Genomic DNA, 17,531 nt, shown 5'->3' with positions numbered 1-17,531 from the left:
GGTTTTTGCATGCGCTAACGGGTCGCAAACCAGTTTGCACATGCAAAAACTGGTGGTACATCTGGCCCTATGCTCCTTAATGGATTTACTGTGTGGCATTGGTGCAACCGTATGTTTTGAGAGCACAGCTTGGAATCTGTCCTGCGACATCACTCTTTTGGCTAGACATCTTGCTTCTGGTGGTATGTCAGCTTCAGTTTCTGTTGGTAGATCCTTGACTTCTAGTCATTAATTGTCATTGATGGCCAGCAGGTCACACTGATCTGGCAAAGTAACACTCACTGGGAGCAAAAAAATTCATATGCCCTCCTGCTTTGGAGGCCTGCTTGCTTTAGAGGCCTGCTTGCTTTGGAGGCCTGCTTGCTTTGGAGGCCTGCTTGCTTTAGAGGCCTGAGTGCTTTGGAGATCTGCTTGCTTTGGAGACCAGCTTGCTTTGGAGTCAGAGGTAGGAGAGGACAGCCGGGGTCAAGATTTGTTTTAAAAAAATGGGGCCCTGTCCAACCTCAAGGCCATTATTAACTGGAGCATGTGGAATTTTGTGTTTAAAGGAGTCTGTTTCTGTGGTTCTCCGAGATCGTCAGTCTACTATAGTTGCTATTTACAATTAGGACCTCTCTCTGCAGTTTGGTGTCTATTTTATCTGTATATTTATGAGACCTCTCTGTCTGTATTGTGCAAACCTAACCGAAAGCTCTTTACACGGTCAAAGGCAAAAACACAGTCATTGCATGATGGCAGCAGTAGCAGGTTTGTGGACTGTTGCTTTAAAGAGTGTTCTTAGAAGATCTGAGTCTTGTGCTGGTCTGTAATCGGAGCAGGACTGGGGCAGTCCTGGTGGATGTGGGGATATCTTTCCCGATCCTAGGTGGCTAGATGGAGAAGGCCCGTTGCTTTGTTTTTTGCACATTTCCAGTTCAAGCTCGTTGGTGTCCTGCCTGTGGGCGTGACTAGAGCTGCCGGAGATGGTGAGCAGGTCAGCAAGGTAGGCGGGGGTGCTGCGCAGAATGGCTTTGTAGACACTGCAGCTGGTTTCGAAGATACTGACAGGGGCTTCCTAAAGGCCTTTAAGTAAGGCAGGGGTCGAATAGGGGTGCTCCCCAATCTCAGCCTGGCAATACCAGTAGACGAGAACCTCTCGCCTGCTCTGGTGAGGGTGGACTGCCTGGTGCTTCACTCCAGGTAACCGAGCTCGTCCAGTAGAGCCCTGTGGTCCAAGCAGACCACACAGTACCGGCTGCATATGTAGGATGGCTGTCTCACCTTTGTCTTTTCTCGGTTTATTAATGATCTCTCTCCTGTCCCCTGTCATTTTTGTTGTCGTATCCGATTTTTAATCTGTACGTGTCTATATTTCTGTAGTCTCCCTTATATTTTTTCTCTGTATTTTTGAAATATGTCTCTGAGGTCTTAATGTCCTTCTTTCTCCTGTATATTTTGGATATATGTGTATCTGTAGTCGGGGACTGGCTTTCTTCTGTATAATTACAATATATCCCTTGAGTCTGTGTCCTGTTTTTTCTCTGTGTTTAGGATATCGCTTTGTGGTCTGTCCTCTCTTTTCTTCGTATGTGTAGAGCATCACTTTCTCTGTCTTGCCTGTTTTTCTCTGACTTTAGGATATCTGTATTTGTTAATGTAGGGCAGCTTTTTGTAGTCTGCCCCTCTCTGCGTTCTGTATATTTGGGATGCCTCTGTAGTCTGAAGCCCTGTTTTCTCAGTTCTCTCTTTTCAGTCTCTGCTGTCGGTCCTCTGTGTTACTCCTTCCTCTCTTCTCCCTCCATTGGTTTGTGTATCTGTGCGAGGTGCTTTCTTTGGTTTCCTCCGGGCATGTAAATCCTTTTTTCTCGCCTTCTCGGCCCTTATTCCCTGCGAGGGGGTGAGGCCGATAGATGTCAGCCGCGGGTTAAACTAGACAACACGCCGCGGACTTATCCCTGTGAATGAATGCTGCCCTGGGACTGGCCTCGCCACGTGTCGGCTTAAACTGCCCCTCAGTTTGGAGGTGTGAGCGGCGTGGAGTCCACAGTGGTGCCTCGGGAGCATTTAGGAGTGAGCGATTGGCTCGAAGGGGTAGAATTGATTTCGAGGGAAGTAGAAGGGAGATTTATCCGCCTTCCCACCGCCAGGCAGAGCTCGTCCTGCAGCCCCGTGTTGCCTCTTATTTGTAGTCCAAAACCGTGGTAATGGCGGACATATTTCTTGCTGTTATGTGTTCCGAAAATTGCTTTAGCTGTAGCTGGGTACAGCGGGGACAGGTTATGCGGGCAGTTGGCAGTCTGCACTGCCAGAGAAATGGCTGTCATGGCGGCGCAGGGCGGCGCCTGCCTGCTTCCTTCTGCGACGGGCTATAGAGAGGGCGGCCTTCACCAAGGGCAAACAGGGCCCTGTCACTGGCCTTGCCCCGGGTCTAGCTGCGTGACCCACGCACTGTGGGTGTCCTGGGGAATTAGTATTTCATGTTTCACTGGCCTGCGTTGTGCACAAGAGAGCTGGCTTGCAAGAGTGGCCTGCACACCACTTGCCTCCCATTGGCATCAAAGGGTTGACCTCTTGACCCGCCAGTAGCCCCTCAACAACCTACTAGCAGGAAGAGCTGAATGAAAGATGAAAGTTTAGACCAGCAGGATGAAGTACATTTTCCTGATGAAAGGCCCAGGTGTGGACAGCCTCAAGGCGCTGGCTTGGAAAGCACTGGCTGTGGTGGGAATAATGGTTTGCCAGTGGGCTCCTACAGGTTGGGAATCCAAGTTGCATGGGATTATGAAGTTGCAAAAAGGAGGTCACTGAATTTCGGTGTGTGCCTCAGTTACTGGTGAGAGACAATCCATATCTAGCCAGACAGATGGTGGGGAGACGCAAGTTGTCTAATCAGCCACCAGGGGGAATTGTGACTCCCATTCCCAACGTCTGGCAGCAGCATAGGAAGGAAGGCGGGCTGTTGAAAAGTATATGGGGTCTCCTGGAGGGAGGATAAGTGTTCTTGATAGTGTAGGGAATAAACCCACCCAAGAAGGTCACTACCCCAGGACTCGAGCTTGCACTTAGTAACTTGCCTTTATTGTTTCTGGACAACTGAATATGTTCTTTCATGGTTACTTTTCCCTCACTCAGCGGATGATTATAGTCTCTGGTCGGAAGGGGCAGGCGGTCCTAGACTCTTTAATAGCTCCTCATGCTGAGATGTTTGACACTCCTGGCAGCTCTGTGCAAGGTATTTGGAGAAGTGTGGCTCACTGGTTAGAGTAGGCAGACCTGGAAGCAGAGGTCAGCCCGGGACCAGGGTTCAATTCCCGGCTCGGCTGGGTCTTGAGTCCATAAATTGTCCATGGACTCGAAAATTCTCGCTCCAGTGCATACTCGATTCATGGGTTCACACTCTGCGACTCTGGGCAATAGCTTGCTTAATCTCCACAATGGCCCCTCGCGGCGGGATGCCTGGCTTTCACCTTGTGGATTCCCTGCTGGGTTATCTCACAGGGGAATACCAGGACGGGTTCCCTAAGCAAGCGCTTAGAGACCGGTTGGTGATTTGCGCTATATAAATATCTGTACATTTACATTTACATTTAACCATTCTTGACAGAACTTTGGTCCTGCTTGTGCCACCTGGAAGATGCTCCACATCCTCAGGAGCAGCAGGAATCGCCCCGTAGGCCAATTTTGAGGTCACTTCTTCATGTTGTTTTGGGCAAAGGGCTGCATATTTGAGGATCTCAGGACAATAGTCGTGTTCCAGCCGGACCTGTGCTTCATTTGAAAATTCTATAACCAGTCAATCAATGACCAGACTCGATTGGCAGGCATTTTGTGCCTGAGCTTGGCACACCAACCCAGCTAATGTATTCTCTGATCATAAATGTGTTCAGCTGAACTTTACTATTAAAACAGACATGTAAAATTTGACCCAACTTTGGTAATTGATTCAACTCGAAGCTAACGAGTTGTAATTAGCAACTTTCTAAAGAAGTTTGTTTGGTGAAGGAAGGGGGCGCAGGGAGTCGAGGCAAAGCAAGCACTTCCTCGGATATCAGGAGGGTTATCTGCCACAGTCGCCCTCCCAGAGGAACCAAGACAATGTTTCCACACCACAGAGATGGACAAGAAAGAGAAAGAGTGGTGACACAACGGGGCTACATGGTCATGGGTATCTAACCTTTCAAAATGGGAAATAAAGGCCTGCATTAACCACGCTTGCTGCACAATCCCATTGTTAAAAGAGAACGGTCAAATTAGATGTGACCAGAATTAATTTGCATTGGACGGGGAGGGCAACTTCATGCTCGGGGTACATATAAAGGCTGTACCCACACTATCCAGGCAGTATGCTTAGCCCACTAGGGAGGTTACTTTGGATATTCCTCGGCCAGACTGAGTCTACCTCTCCTGTTAACACATCAAAGGTATTCAAGATAAATATACTAAAAACACTGCAAAGAGGGCTTTCAGTGGCAAACTGAGAACAATCTGAATCAGAAGCTCACAGTTTGGTACGGTGCACTAGGTGCATGGACCTCCGGGCTCACACATTCCTTCCTGTGCATAAGCATGCAGAGCCTGCTGATTGCCTTATGCTTCAGCCCAGGTGCCTGATAGATTGTTTGTCCAAGAGTCCTTCTACCAAGAGCTTTCCCGACCTTTCATCTGTCATACCAATGAATCTGCACTTTAAACTTGCATCCACTCAGGGATTATGTTACCTCCCTACACTTGCAGCAAACACAGCTTCTTGGGTAGGATTGCCAACCGAATCTGTGTCCCCCCCCCAACCACTCCATGTTTCCAGCAATGGACTTTTGCTTGACTTCTTTAATCCATTTTAGGCATAGACAGTTGTTGTCATTGTTACATAAGTGGAACTAAAATTGAGGTCAGTGAATGAATGAAGGCAATTTATTGAGCGCACAGCTTCTCCAAAGGAGTGTCCTGGCACTAGTCTGCTAAGGACATCTTTCCAGGTGGCGTGCTTTACATAAGAAACAACGCAAGTAGGACACTGATTATTTCAAGGGTCCACTCTGATGAATGGTAGCTATTTTGAGGCACCTTTTAAAGCATTTAGGGCACTTTCAAGCGGCTAAGTTCTAAAGCTTACTTCTAAAACCGCTGTGAAGGGGTAGAAGCTAGGCATTCCAGCTGACATGGAGTCGTCTGATGACTATTAATTTTAGCGGGAACTAAAGATGCGGGTTGCTACAGCAAACCCCCTTGCTGGAGTACTCTCTTGGTTGCAGTACCCTTTGACTAATTTTTCTTGCAGTTGGTAATGCGGACCTGAGTGTTCACAAACCTACTGGGTTTGCTTCACCTGGTAGTTTCCATGCACCTACCTTTTCTCTGTTGTACCATAAATAAAACCATCTCATTGGGTCCCACTTTAGAATTATTTTGTTTGAAATCCCCATCTTTCTCGCATTCATAGATAGATGCCCTTCCAAAGTTTCCTCCCAACTGAGATGTTGCTTCAATTTCATTACACTTGTGCAGATGCTCAGGTGTGTAACGAATTAAATATGCTTCTTCTATATTAAGCTCTTGGAAACATATTCAATGCTTTCATGGCAATTGATGGAACCTGGTGTTCTAGGCGACCAATGCTACTGGGTGTTTAACTATTTTAAGGATGCTGTGACTTGTGGGGATCGGTCTGCCACAGGGGCCTGTCTATGGGTTTACCAGGCCTACAGGACAGTGGTGCAAATTTATTGATGTCAAAGAGCAACATGGAGAAAGGGTTTTTGCAAGTGAGGTGGATGAAATGAACAGGAGCCGTTGAAGGGACTGATGGGGTGAGAGGAGATACAACTGGTGCCCCACTGAGGACAGACAGATTTAATGGGTGAAAGATCAAGAGAAAATGGAGTGGACTTGAGACATTTGGGAATTGTTAAAGTAAAAATAGTCTGGAGTGTATTGGTGAGATGAATGGAGTGGTTAGGAGAGACCAGTAGAGTGATTAGCAAGAGGCTAATGGATTCGAGGGTGGGAAAGTTGTTATAGACTTTAAGACTAAGGCAGTTGGAGGAGAGACTTAAGGACCCTTGGGGAGGGCAAAGTTGTGATCATCAGGCCTGGAGGTCAGTTGCACAGTTACATGCTAAACTAATTTGATTAGATAGATTGATTGACGAGTGGGAAGTTTAGAGCCAATGCATGCAGTGGTTATGTTGCAGGTCACTTGGGTGCTTTAAGGTCATACTAATGAGGTGGTTAGAGTAGTTATTATTGAAGAGGTTAAATGTGAATCTTTTCGATGGTTAGAGAAGCGACCTTTGGCCTAATTTGGCAAGGTAGTTTTGGGTGGTTGAAGGAGAGTCCTTTAGGTGGATTTGGGTATGGATCTTTGAGTGATTAATAGGGAAACCCTGCATTGATTACAGAAGCAGCAGTTACCAGGATATAACGGAGATCATTGAGTGGTTAGATGAGAGATCTTTGTCTGGATGCAAGTGTGCACTTTTGTGATCAGAGGGTCGAATTGTGGCTGGATTCAGGAAGAGATCCGAAAATGGTTAAAAGAGAAACCTTTGGGTGACTAGAGGAGAGACCTTTGCCCGGTTGAAGAGACTTTTAGATAGTTAGAAGAAAGATCTTTTGCAGGATTTGGGATGAGAACTTTGGACGGCTTGCAGAAATACATTTGGACCAGCTCAGGAAGAGACATTTGGTTGTTAAAAGAGAGAGACCCTGGCTGGATTTGACAGCAGGCCTTTGGACCTTCAAAAAAGGAACCTTTGAATAATTAGAGGGGAAACCTTGGGTGATTAGAGAGAAATCTGTGGGTGAACAGAGGAGGAACCTTTTAGGGTTGAGAGGAGAGGTCTTTGAATGATAAGAGGAGAAGATAAAACTTTAGGTGAATAAAGGAGAAACCCTTGGTGTTTAGAAGAGAGGTCTTTTGGTGTTTAGCGGACAGGTCTTTGGGTGTTTAGAAGAGAGGTCTTTGGGTGTTTAGAAGAGAGGTCTTTGGGTGTTTAGCGTAGAGGTCTTTGGGTGTTTAGCAGAGAGGTCTTTGGGTGTTTAGCGGAGAGGTCTTTGGGTGTTTCGAGGAGAGGTCTTTGCGTGTTAGTGGAGAGGTCTTTGGGTGTTTAGAAGAGAGGTTTTTGGGTGTTTAGCAGAGAGGTCTTTGGGTGTTTAGAAAAGAGGTCTTTGGGTGTTTAGCAGAGGGGTCTTTGGGTGTTTAGCGGACAGGTCTTTGGGTGTTTAGAAGAGAGGTCTTTGGGTGTTTAGAAGAGAGGTCTTTGGGTGTTTAGCGTAGTGGTCTTTGGGTGTTTAGCAGAGAGGTCTTTGGGTGTTTAGCGGAGAGTTCTTTGGGTGTTTAGCGGAGAGGTCTTTGGGTGTTTAGCAGAGAGGTCTTTGGGTGTTTAGAGGAGAGGTCTTTGGGTGTTAGCGGAGAGGTCTTTGGGTGTTTAGAAGAGAGGTCTTTGGGTGTTTAGCGGAGAGGTCTTTGGGTGTTTAGCGGAGAGGTCTTTGGGTGTTTAGCGGAGAGGTCTTTGGGTGTTTAGAAGAGAGGTCTTTGGGTGTTTAGCAGAGAGGTCTTTGGGTGTTTAGCGGAGAGGTCTTTGGGTGTTTAGAAGAGGGGTCTTTAGGTGTTTAGCGGAGAGGTCTTTGGGTGTTTAGCGGAGAGGTCTTTGGGTGTTTAGCGGAGAGGTCTTTGGGTGTTTAGCGGAGAGGTCTTTGGATGTTTCGAGGAGAGGTCTTTGGGTGTTAGCGGAGAGGTCTTTGGGTGTTTAGCGGAGAGGTCTTTGGGCGTTTAGCGGAGAGGTCTTTGGGTGTTTAGCTGAGAGGTCTTGGATGTTTGGCAGAGAAGTCTTTGGGTGGTTACAGGAATGACTTATTGCTGGGTTCGCCCAGGTGCCTCCGGTGGTAGAGGAAAACGTCTTGGCTGGGCCCAAGGAGACGTCTTGTTGTTTGGAGGGCGCCTTGAGCAGTGTGCGTGTGCCCGGAGCTCTAATGGTGTCTGTGATTTCCAGGCAAAGCTGCGTCTGGAGATGGAGATGGAGCGGCTGCGGCAGACGCATTCCAAGGAGCTGGAGAGCAAAGACGAGGAGGTGGAGGACGTGCGGCAGTCGTGCCAGAAAAAGGTACCCGGAAACTCGGGCTCCCAGTGAGCAGCTCCCCTGAAGCAGCGGAAACAGCTGTCACTTGCTACACCGCACTCTCTCAGCGCTCACACCCACCGCAACCCCCTTACCCGCGGCTGGTGGATGTCTGGACATTGCCTCATACAGCTCCAGTAGCAGCGCCTCCACACGGAGCTCTGCTGGTGCACACAAACCTAAACATCATGCACGCCTTTCACCATCAGCATCGTATTAGCATCATCTTCTGCACATAGGAATGTGCACTACAGTCATTTTATTTATGACTCTACCACCGTTTCTCCCACATAGCAGTATATAACAGTGTTAACAACACATAACACACTACCTTCACGTGTAGCTTCTGGTGTCCTGCGTTGCTTTCCATATCAGTGCAAACATACATTCTTTTCTCACCCACTTCGTCTTCTGTGCAGTGTGTTATTTCCTTTCATATCGGTGTACATACACATCCGTTCTTTTCACATTTTGCAGCGTCTGAGCATTTCTCTCCCCATAGCAGTGTGCACGTGCATTGCTCTCGCGTAATACGGCTTGTGTTGAGCTCTTTCCCCGCAGCATTCATTGCGCTCCTTTCACCTGTTGTTGCGTTTGTACAACATACTCCCACAGAGGTAAACACATACACCCCGCTCGCATGGAAGATACCAGTGAACATACACCTTTCACTTTTAGCCGCACGTGTACAGCATTCCCTCCTTCGTAGCCGTGCACGCACGCACGCACACTCCTCACGTGACAAAGCAGTACATGCACACGTTACCTCTCCCCACGTATGCAGCATTCTCTCCTTCATACATAGCAGTGCTCACACGTGAGGAAGCAGTGAATTTACGCCCCCCCTGCCTCTAGCCTAATGCAGTATTCCGTACTTCTTAGCAGTGTACAGGCGCACGCGAGGAAGCAGTGAACACGCACCCCTCGCCTCATTCAGTATTCCGTACTTCATCGCACTGTACACACGCACGTAGGGAAGCGGTGAACACACCCACCCTTCGCCTCTAGCCGCACGCAGCGTTCCGTTCTTCATAGAAGTGTACACACGTACCCATGCAGCGTTCCGTCCTTCATAGCAGTGGGGCGTAACAAAGGCCCCCACGGTGCGGGGGGCCCCAGGCGTACCCATGCTAGAGGGGGTCCCCTCAACCGCGCACGTGTGGAAGCAGTGAATATACGCACCTGCGCCTCTCGCCGCACACAGCGCTCCCTCTCTCACAGCAGTGCGCGCCGTCTCCCTAGCGCCCAGCAGCCCTCGCGCCCTCCCTCTCACCCGGCGGCCGCCATGCTGCGCACGTGCCCTGGCTCTCGGTGGCGGCTTTAGCTAACCCCGCGTGCTCTTCTTTCTCCCCTGACACCAGCTCAAGCAGATGGAGCTCCAGCTCGAAGAGGAGTACGAGGATAAGCAGAAGGTCCTGAGGGAGAAGAGAGATTTGGAGAGCAAGCTGTCTGCTGTCAGCGACCAGGTACGAGCGGCGCAGCCAAGCGCCACTCCCCCTCCCCCCCCCCCCACCTCTCGCTATAGAGGGGGTGCCCTTGAAAGGACAATCAGAGCACCCCGTTATATCCCCCTATGTTACTCTTGTGTGCGTGACAGGAGAATTTGAATACTTCCTAATACAAGTGCCCACGGAAAAAATCGAGTGCAGCTCTATATGTTGTCCATGTAATTATCACAGGAGAAAAGGGCCTCGGCACCAGGGCGCCCAGGGACAGCTCACCCCCCAGAAGAACCCAGGCCCCATGAGAGAGAGAGCGCAAAGGGAGTTTATTGGGACAATTGGCCTCAAAACAACAGTAAAGCATTTACCCTGTAATAACAGCTTAAAAAACCAGGATCAGCCCCTGAGCAGCAGAACTTTATACTAACCCATCCTTAAAACTCTGCTTAAAAGTAAGTATAAATCGTGCAATTCCTACGGCAACATCAAGATAGCGCATTTGGGATAGAAGCCCCTTTGGCTCCAACCTTGAGAGTGTTTGATACTTTAAAAACAGAGGTCTTAAAAACTTGATACAGGTGGGGAATTAAAAAACACAGCCCATAAGTACATGAGACAAGGAGCATTTTACATTCAGGAAGCACATGCAACATCCATTATCAGAGTGCTTCTGGCAGACATAGCAGCAGAGCGCCTCGTAATAGCAGGTGGCATGGGACAGCAGCAGCAAAACCCCCACATTAACTGACAGACAGCACATGGCAGCAGGAGCAGGTGCCGCATCACAGCAGGAAGCACATGACGAGCAAACCCACCATGTTATAAGGGTGCACATGACAGGACGAGCAGAGCCCCCATTTTATTAGGGTGCAAGTGACAGCAGAAGATGAGATCCATGTAATGGCAGGATGTACTTGACAGGACGAATGAAGACTCCTTGATATCAGAGTGTGCACGACAGCAGAAGCAGTGTCTCGCAGGAGCAGGACGTGCATAATAGGACGAACAAAGCCCACCATGTTCTCAAAAGTGCACACAGCCGCAGAATAATAATGGGACAGCAGAGACATAGCTACCTGTGATTTCAGAGTCACCCCGGAAGGATACACAAGACACTGAATGTCCAGTGGCAACAGCCTCCCCAACTGTGAAGAACTCTTCCTCCAGACTCTAGGTGCGCTGAGTCTCGCAGACTTCCCTCCATGGTGCAATACCTTGTTTTTTCCATCATGATCACTGGCATCCACCCAGCATGGGCTGTAGTGTGAGCAATGAATGAAGGCAATTTATAAAGCGCACAGCTTCTCCAAAGGAGTGTCCAGGCACTGTTCTGCTAAGGACATCTTTCCAGGTGGCGTGCTTTTAAATTAGGACGGTGATTAGTTCAAGGATCCTCTCTGATGAATGGTAGATATTTTGAGGCACCTTTCAAATCTTTTAGTGCATTTTCAAGAAGCTAAGTTCTAAAGCATCAGATCTATGAACTAGAGATTACCAAATGGGTCACCTTTGGAAGATGTGTCCAGGGTCGGTCTACGAGAGCCAGCGCATGGAATATATTCCTCGAACCACATATGATAAAGTTACATTAAGTCTAAATAGACCCCTTTTACATAGCCAGTGTTGTTTTGAAAGTCTAGCCTGGCTTTGTTGGACCAGCTTTAGACACCCCCTTGCTTACTCCAGGGCATTTTTGCCCCCCTAACCTCAGTCCATTCAACCACATGTTACTGATTTTAAGTCCTCAACTGACGGCTCATCCTCCCTATAAATCGTGTCAGATTAAATCAAGCAAAAACATTAGGAAGATTTGAGTGATGCGAGTATCTGAAAGAGACAGGTTAGTGATATATTCCTTTCCTTTGAATATCCCCAGGCGTCAGACTGGATCCGGAAAGTTTTCGTCAGCAGTACCCCTGCGTGTTGGAAGGTGGCGTCATGTGGCTCCGCGTCCGTCGCTGGCGTCGTAAGCGCCGAGATGACGTCACGGAGACTACTTAGGCGCCACCCGTGCTCGCTGACGTCCGTTCTTTCTTTTTCCGCGCCAGCATGCGCAGATTCGGTTAGAGCAAGTACCCAAGTCACTTTTTGACTAATTTTTTGAGACTTTTTGTCTTCCATTTTTGAGTCTTTGACTCCTGGTGCCATGTAGGGATGCCTGGATTTACATCCTGTGGGGCCTGACGCCGTACGATGTCGGTGGCCAGCCTCCATGGCGTCTGTCTCTACTGTCTGGCGCGCGTCCATGACTCCGGGTCATGTTTCGACATAGCTCCGAAGGCCTTGCGGGAGCGGTCCCATAAGCTACTTGGGGCCCAGTGGTCGTCTCTGCGCCCTTCAAGGTCCAGGGGTTGCTCGAGAAATCGCTCGTGGAGCCATCGTCATCGCTCCCCGGGGTCGAAGGCTTCCCACTCGGATTCGGGTAAGAAACGTCATAAGAAGAAGTTGAAGAAGCGTTTCCGCTCTCTGACGTCCCCTCGTCGGCCTCCGGACGCAGACGAGGGGGCTGGGGTTACCAACCCCGCAGCTCCTTTGGAGCCTGTGAGTCCCGCGGCCTACCCCCCTTCTCCGGGTCCATCGGAGACTCCTGCCCAGGTGCAAGATTTTCTTGCAGCCATGGACCGCCTCTTCAGGCCCGCGGTCCCAGTTGAGGGCCCTCCCTTGCTGCCGGGTCCGCTGTTGGTGCTGCCATGTCCAGCCCTGGAGCTTGAGGGACCCCTGCCGGCAGCTCCGGACCCGGCGCCGCAGGGACCTCTGTCGGCGGCTCTGGCACCGCAGGGACCTCCGCCGGCGGCTCTGGCCCCGGCGCCGCAGTGGGTTCCGTTCGTTCCACCTCCACCTTTGCCCGGGTTCCCGGAGTTGGGACCCTAATTGGGACACGGAGCCAGACCGGCGGTGTTCCCGGCACCGTTCGACCATTTGTATTCCCCTGTCCCACCCTCCCTCCTGTTCCACGGGCAGTGGAGGAAGGGAACGACTGGGAGGGGTCCGAGGACTCTCTCGCACGGCAGTGCGGGTCAGAACAGGAATGGACAAAAGAGCTAGAGGATGCCGGTGGCCTTGACCTCTCCTCTGACCCTGGTTTTCTTTCTCCTCCTTCTGTGGCTATGGAGGAGGGCGCCACATACACTATGGTTCTCCGTAGAGCAGCTGAGGCCCTTGACCTTGACCTGCCTACAGTGACCCTCAAGACTAGCCTCCTCGCTGAAGTACCTCAGCCGCCGACAAGCTCTTCGGAGCCCCTGCTTCCGTTGAATGAGGCATTACCTGATGTCTTGATGGGCACCTGGTCTACACCGGCCATGGGGGTTCCCGTGGATAAGAATGTGGCCTGGTGCCATCGCCCGGCCCCGGGTGACCCTGCTTTTCTGTCCACCCACCCAACCCTGGAGAGCCTGGTCCTCCAGACCTCCACTTCGCCAAGTCGCATTCCCTTCCGCTACGCCGGATAGGACTCCAAAACTCTAGAACAGTTAGTCAAGAAACAGTTTTCATCTGCCAGCTTAGGGCTGCGGTTGGTGAACACCACATGCCTTTTGGGCGCTATTCCCATGCTGTGTTATGTTATGTTATTTCCATTTATAACGCGCTCGGATACTCGAGAGTGTCCCGTCGCGATGTCAGAGGGGTGCAAGACGAAGCTATCAGGCAAAGAAATGAGTTTTAAGTTTCCTTTTGAACACAGCTGGGTCCTGGATGGACCGCAGGGCAAGGGGGAGGGCATTCCAGGCCACACTTGCCTTCACCACAAGAGAGCTGCACCCTAGCCTCTGAAACTTGAAGCGCGGGACCCGAGCAAAACGAAGGGACAAAGATCGAAGGGCTCGCGAAGGAACGTAAAAAGAGAAGCGCCTCTGAAGATAAACGGGGCCATAACCGTGGAGAGCACGATGGGCCAGAACCAGAGATTTAAACTTGACCCTGTCCGCCACAGGCAGCCAATGAAGAGAGCGCAATTGAAGAGCCACACTATTCCTCGCCGAAATGCCCAAAAGCAATCTGGCCGCCATATTCTGAACCACCTGAAGCTTTTTAAGCTGGTAGCCAGGAGCACCAGCATAGAGGGCATTAGCATAATCAGGGCACCAGCATAGAGGGCATTAGCATAATCTAAACGTGACAAAATCAAAGCACACGTAACAGTTTCTCTTGCTGCCTGCGGCAGGAGTGGAAAAAAGTTCCTAAGCGTCTTAAGAAGGCCGAAACAACAGCCGGCCAATTTCTTAATGTGTGTTGAGAAAGAAAGACTCTTATCGAACCACACTCCCAGATTTTTAGCGGGCTGTCCTGAGGAGAGGGGCAGTAGAGAGTCGGGTGGCCACAGCTGCTCTCGGAAATCAACAGGAAACTTAACAAAGAGCAGAATCTCAGATTTTTGTTCATTGCACTTAAGCTGTGCATCCGCCAACCATTTAAAAATGGAAACTAGGCACTGTTGCGCCGCTGAGACGGAATCGGATGTTTTGACTCAGGTAAACAAAAACTGGGTATCATCCGCATAGGCCATCACCTTAGCCCCAAGCTCCTCTGCCAGATATATCAGTGGCATAACATAAATGTTAAAGAGGAGAGGGCTAAGGGAGGAACCCTGCGGGACTCCAGTAGTTACCAGCTATGGGGAGGAGGAGAAAGGAGGGAGCCAAATCTGCTCAACCCGTTCCGCCAGGAAAGACCTAAGTCAGCCCCAAACAACTCCCGACACACCAATCTCTGCTAGTCGGGCCAGGAGAAGAGCATGTGGGACCGTATCGAATGCGGCCGAGAGGTTCAGCAAGATTATTGCCGCCCTCCCGCCGGCGTCGAGGCACTCCCGGATGGCCTCCACCACCTCAACTAAGACAGTCTCAGTGCTGTGAGAGGCTCAAAACCCTGATTGAGCTGGATGGAGAAGAGCCTCAGTCTCCACATATTCTGTAAGTTGTCTATTGACCAAGTTCTCACAGACCTTGACAATAGCCGGAAGGAGGGAGATGGGCCGATAGTTCCCTGGGTTAAGGGGATCCAGAGAAGGTTTTTTAAGAAGCGGCAAGATCTTCGCCTGCTTCCACCCCTGAGGAACAGCCGCTGTCTGAAGAGACAGATTGATGATAAAATTCACCTCTATATGTACACTCTCTGCCACTGCTGCCAAAAGCCTGGCCGGGCAAGAGTCCGAAGGAGAACCGGACTTAAGTCCCCTGAGGATTTTAAGAGATTCCAGGGGGTCGACTGCTCTAAATGCTGACAGAGAGCAGGTGGAAGTAGCAGGTTGCACCGCCAAAGGCCCCTCACAGCAGCCATTACCTGAAGGAAATGTAGCCTGGATGGCCTGAATTTTATCTCTGAAACAGCATGAGAGCGTGTTACACCAGGCGAGAGAAGATGGAATTACGCTCGCTTGTGCCAGCGGCGACGTAAAACTCTGCACTATGGCAAAGATTTCTTTAATGTTGTTCTTGGCAGAATCAATGCGAGCTGCGAAAAATTGCCCTTTAGCCGTGGGACACGGTTTCGCAGGTGCTGCCTCAGTGTCCGGAGGAGGCTCGGACAATGCTTTCCCAAGCTGTGCTGAGGGGACAGATGCAGCAAAGCTCACCATTAGGTGTGGACTAGGCACGGCGGACTCACTGGGTAGGCCGATTTCCGCAACAGTGGCCCTCCATCGTCAAGCCTGGTTTCAGTCCACTGGTTTTTCAGGGGATGTACAAAGTTCCCTTATGGACATGCCCTTTGCTGGTACTCGCCTGTTTGGCGATAAGGCATAAAGTGCGCTGGAGCGTTTTAAGGACTCCCGGGCATATCGCTCGTAGGGGCTATTCCCTCCCATTCGAGACTGTCCTCCTGCCATGCCACCTCAGTTCCACCGCATATCGGGGGACCTTTTTGTGCTTCTCCAGCAGGGAGTCACGGCTGTCCGGGCTGAGGGGGCCATTGAGCGTGTTCCTGGGCCTGAAGTGGGACGTGGTTATTATTCCTACTACTTTCTGGTCCCCAAAAAGGAAACGGGGGGGGTCTGCGTCCCATCTTGGACCTCAGGAACGTCAATTGCTTCTTCCAGAAGGAGAAGTTCAAGATGTTGACTCTGGTTCAGGGCTTGGCGGCCCTCAACCCTGGAGACTGGATGGTAGCATTGCACTTGCAGGATGCATATTTTCATATCCCCGTCCTGCCGGCCTATTAGCGTTACCTGCGGTTCACGGTAGGCCTAGAGCACTTTCTGTTTGCCATGCTCCCCTTCAGCCTTACCAGTGCCCCTCGGGTGCTCACGAAAGGGATGGCGGTGGTCGCAGCTCATCTGCGTGGCTCAGGGGTTCCAGTCCTCCCCTATCTCGATGACTGGTTGTTGAAGGCGGGTTCGCCTCAGGCAGTCGTCTCCCACCTCCAGACTACGGCCGACCTCCTGCATTTGCTGAGGTTCTCTTTCATCGTGCCGAAGTCTCACCTGAGTCCCTCTCAGAGTCTCCCCTTCATCGAAGCGGTTCTGGATTCGACGCAGTTTCGGGTTTATCCTCCCGCTCAGCGAGTCCGGATTATTCAGGTTATGATTCCAGTCTTTCGGCCTCTATCTCGGGTTTCGGTCAGGGTGACCCTACGGCTCCTGGGCCTAATGGCATCCTGCTAGTGCACCATGCCAGATGGCATATGCAGACTCTGCAGTGGGACCTGAAGTTCCAGTGGGCACAGCATCGGGGCAACCTGGCTGATCACGTCCATATCTCGGAGGGCGCTGCACGACAATTGCAGTGGTGGCTCACGCATTGCGATTGGGACACTGACAGATCACTCTCCCTTCCCCAACTGGAGCACACAGCGGTGACGGTTGCGTCCCTTCTGGGATGGGGCGGCCACATGGGAGAGGCGGAGATCAGGGGCCTTTGGTCTCCGGCGGAGTCCTGGCTCCATATTAACCTTTTGGAGCTTCGGGCACTCCGACTTGCACTGAAAGCATTCCTTCCCTCTGTTCGGGGAAGTGTAGTGCAGGTGTTCATGGACAACACCACCGCCATGTGATATTGCAACAAACAGGGCGGGGTGGGGTCGTGGACCCAATGTCAGGAGGCTCTCCGCCTCTGGACATGGCAGGAACATAAAGGCATTCCCTTGGTGGTTCACAGCCTGGCAGGTTCTCTGAACGCCAGAGCGGACAAACTCAGCCGCCGGTGCATGATGGATCACGAATGGCGCCTTTACTCTGAGATGGCGCAAGGTCTCTCTCTGCGGTGGGGAGAGCCTTGGTTAGATCTATTTGCCACCGGAGAGAACGCGCAATGTCATCAATTCTGCACGTTGGAATTTCCGAGGCGGCACTCGCTCGGCGACGCTTTTCGTCACGAGTGGAGCTGCAGTCTGTTGTACGCCTTTTCGTCTATACCATTTCTGCCCAGAGTGCTGATGAAGATTCAGCGCGATCGGGCCCAAGTCATCCTATGTGGCTCCGGATTGGGCACAAAGATACTGGTATCCCGAGTGACTCAGCATGGCGATTGCTCCCCCGAGTCGACTGCCTCTTTGGGAGGATCTTCTGCCGCAGCACCAGGGAACGGTCCTCCACCCGAACCTGTCCAGCCTCCACCTCCATGCGTGGAGATTGAGCGGCGACAGTTGACAGCTTTCGTCCTTTCTTCCGCAGTCTGTGACATTATTCTGGCAGCCAGGCGTCCCTCTACTAAGACGGTATACGCCTACACGTGGAACAAATTTGTGGCATGGTGCTCAGCAAAGGCTGTGGATCCCCTTGCTTCCCCCCTTTCAGAGGTCCTTCTATTTCTCTCTCTCTTTGGCCCAGCAGGGCTCTGCTCTGGGCACTATCAAAGGTTATCTCTCGGCCACTTCCGCCTATCTACGGCTTCCAGATCGGCCTTCTCTTTTTAAGTCCCCAATTGTTAATCGCTTCCTGAAAGGCATTACACACATGTTCCTTCCATGCCCTTCATAATGCTTCGATGGGACTTAAATCTTGTCTTGACCTATCTGATATGTGCTCCCTTTGAGCCACTTCATGACTGTCCTTTAC

General features: G+C 50.8%; 1 protein-coding gene across 35 annotated transcripts in view; it reads left to right on the top strand.

Moving 5' to 3' along the window:
- Positions 1 to 17,531, top strand: part of MYO18A (myosin XVIIIA) — a 768,001-nt gene that overhangs the window by 550,020 nt on the left and 200,450 nt on the right. For all 35 annotated transcript variants that reach the window (XM_085649195.1, XM_085649183.1, XM_085649196.1 and 32 more), the window contains 2 exons: positions 7,971 to 8,081; positions 9,458 to 9,562. In XM_085649195.1, coding sequence (XP_085505321.1) covers positions 7,971 to 8,081; positions 9,458 to 9,562 — 216 coding nt within the window. The remainder of the gene's footprint in view (positions 1 to 7,970; positions 8,082 to 9,457; positions 9,563 to 17,531) is intronic.

This window comes from Triturus cristatus, chromosome 3_2, assembly GCF_964204655.1.
Source record: "Triturus cristatus chromosome 3_2, aTriCri1.1, whole genome shotgun sequence".
In the NCBI taxonomy this organism is placed as follows: domain Eukaryota; kingdom Metazoa; phylum Chordata; class Amphibia; order Caudata; family Salamandridae; genus Triturus; species Triturus cristatus.
This window is presented reverse-complemented; position numbering and strand designations above follow the sequence as displayed.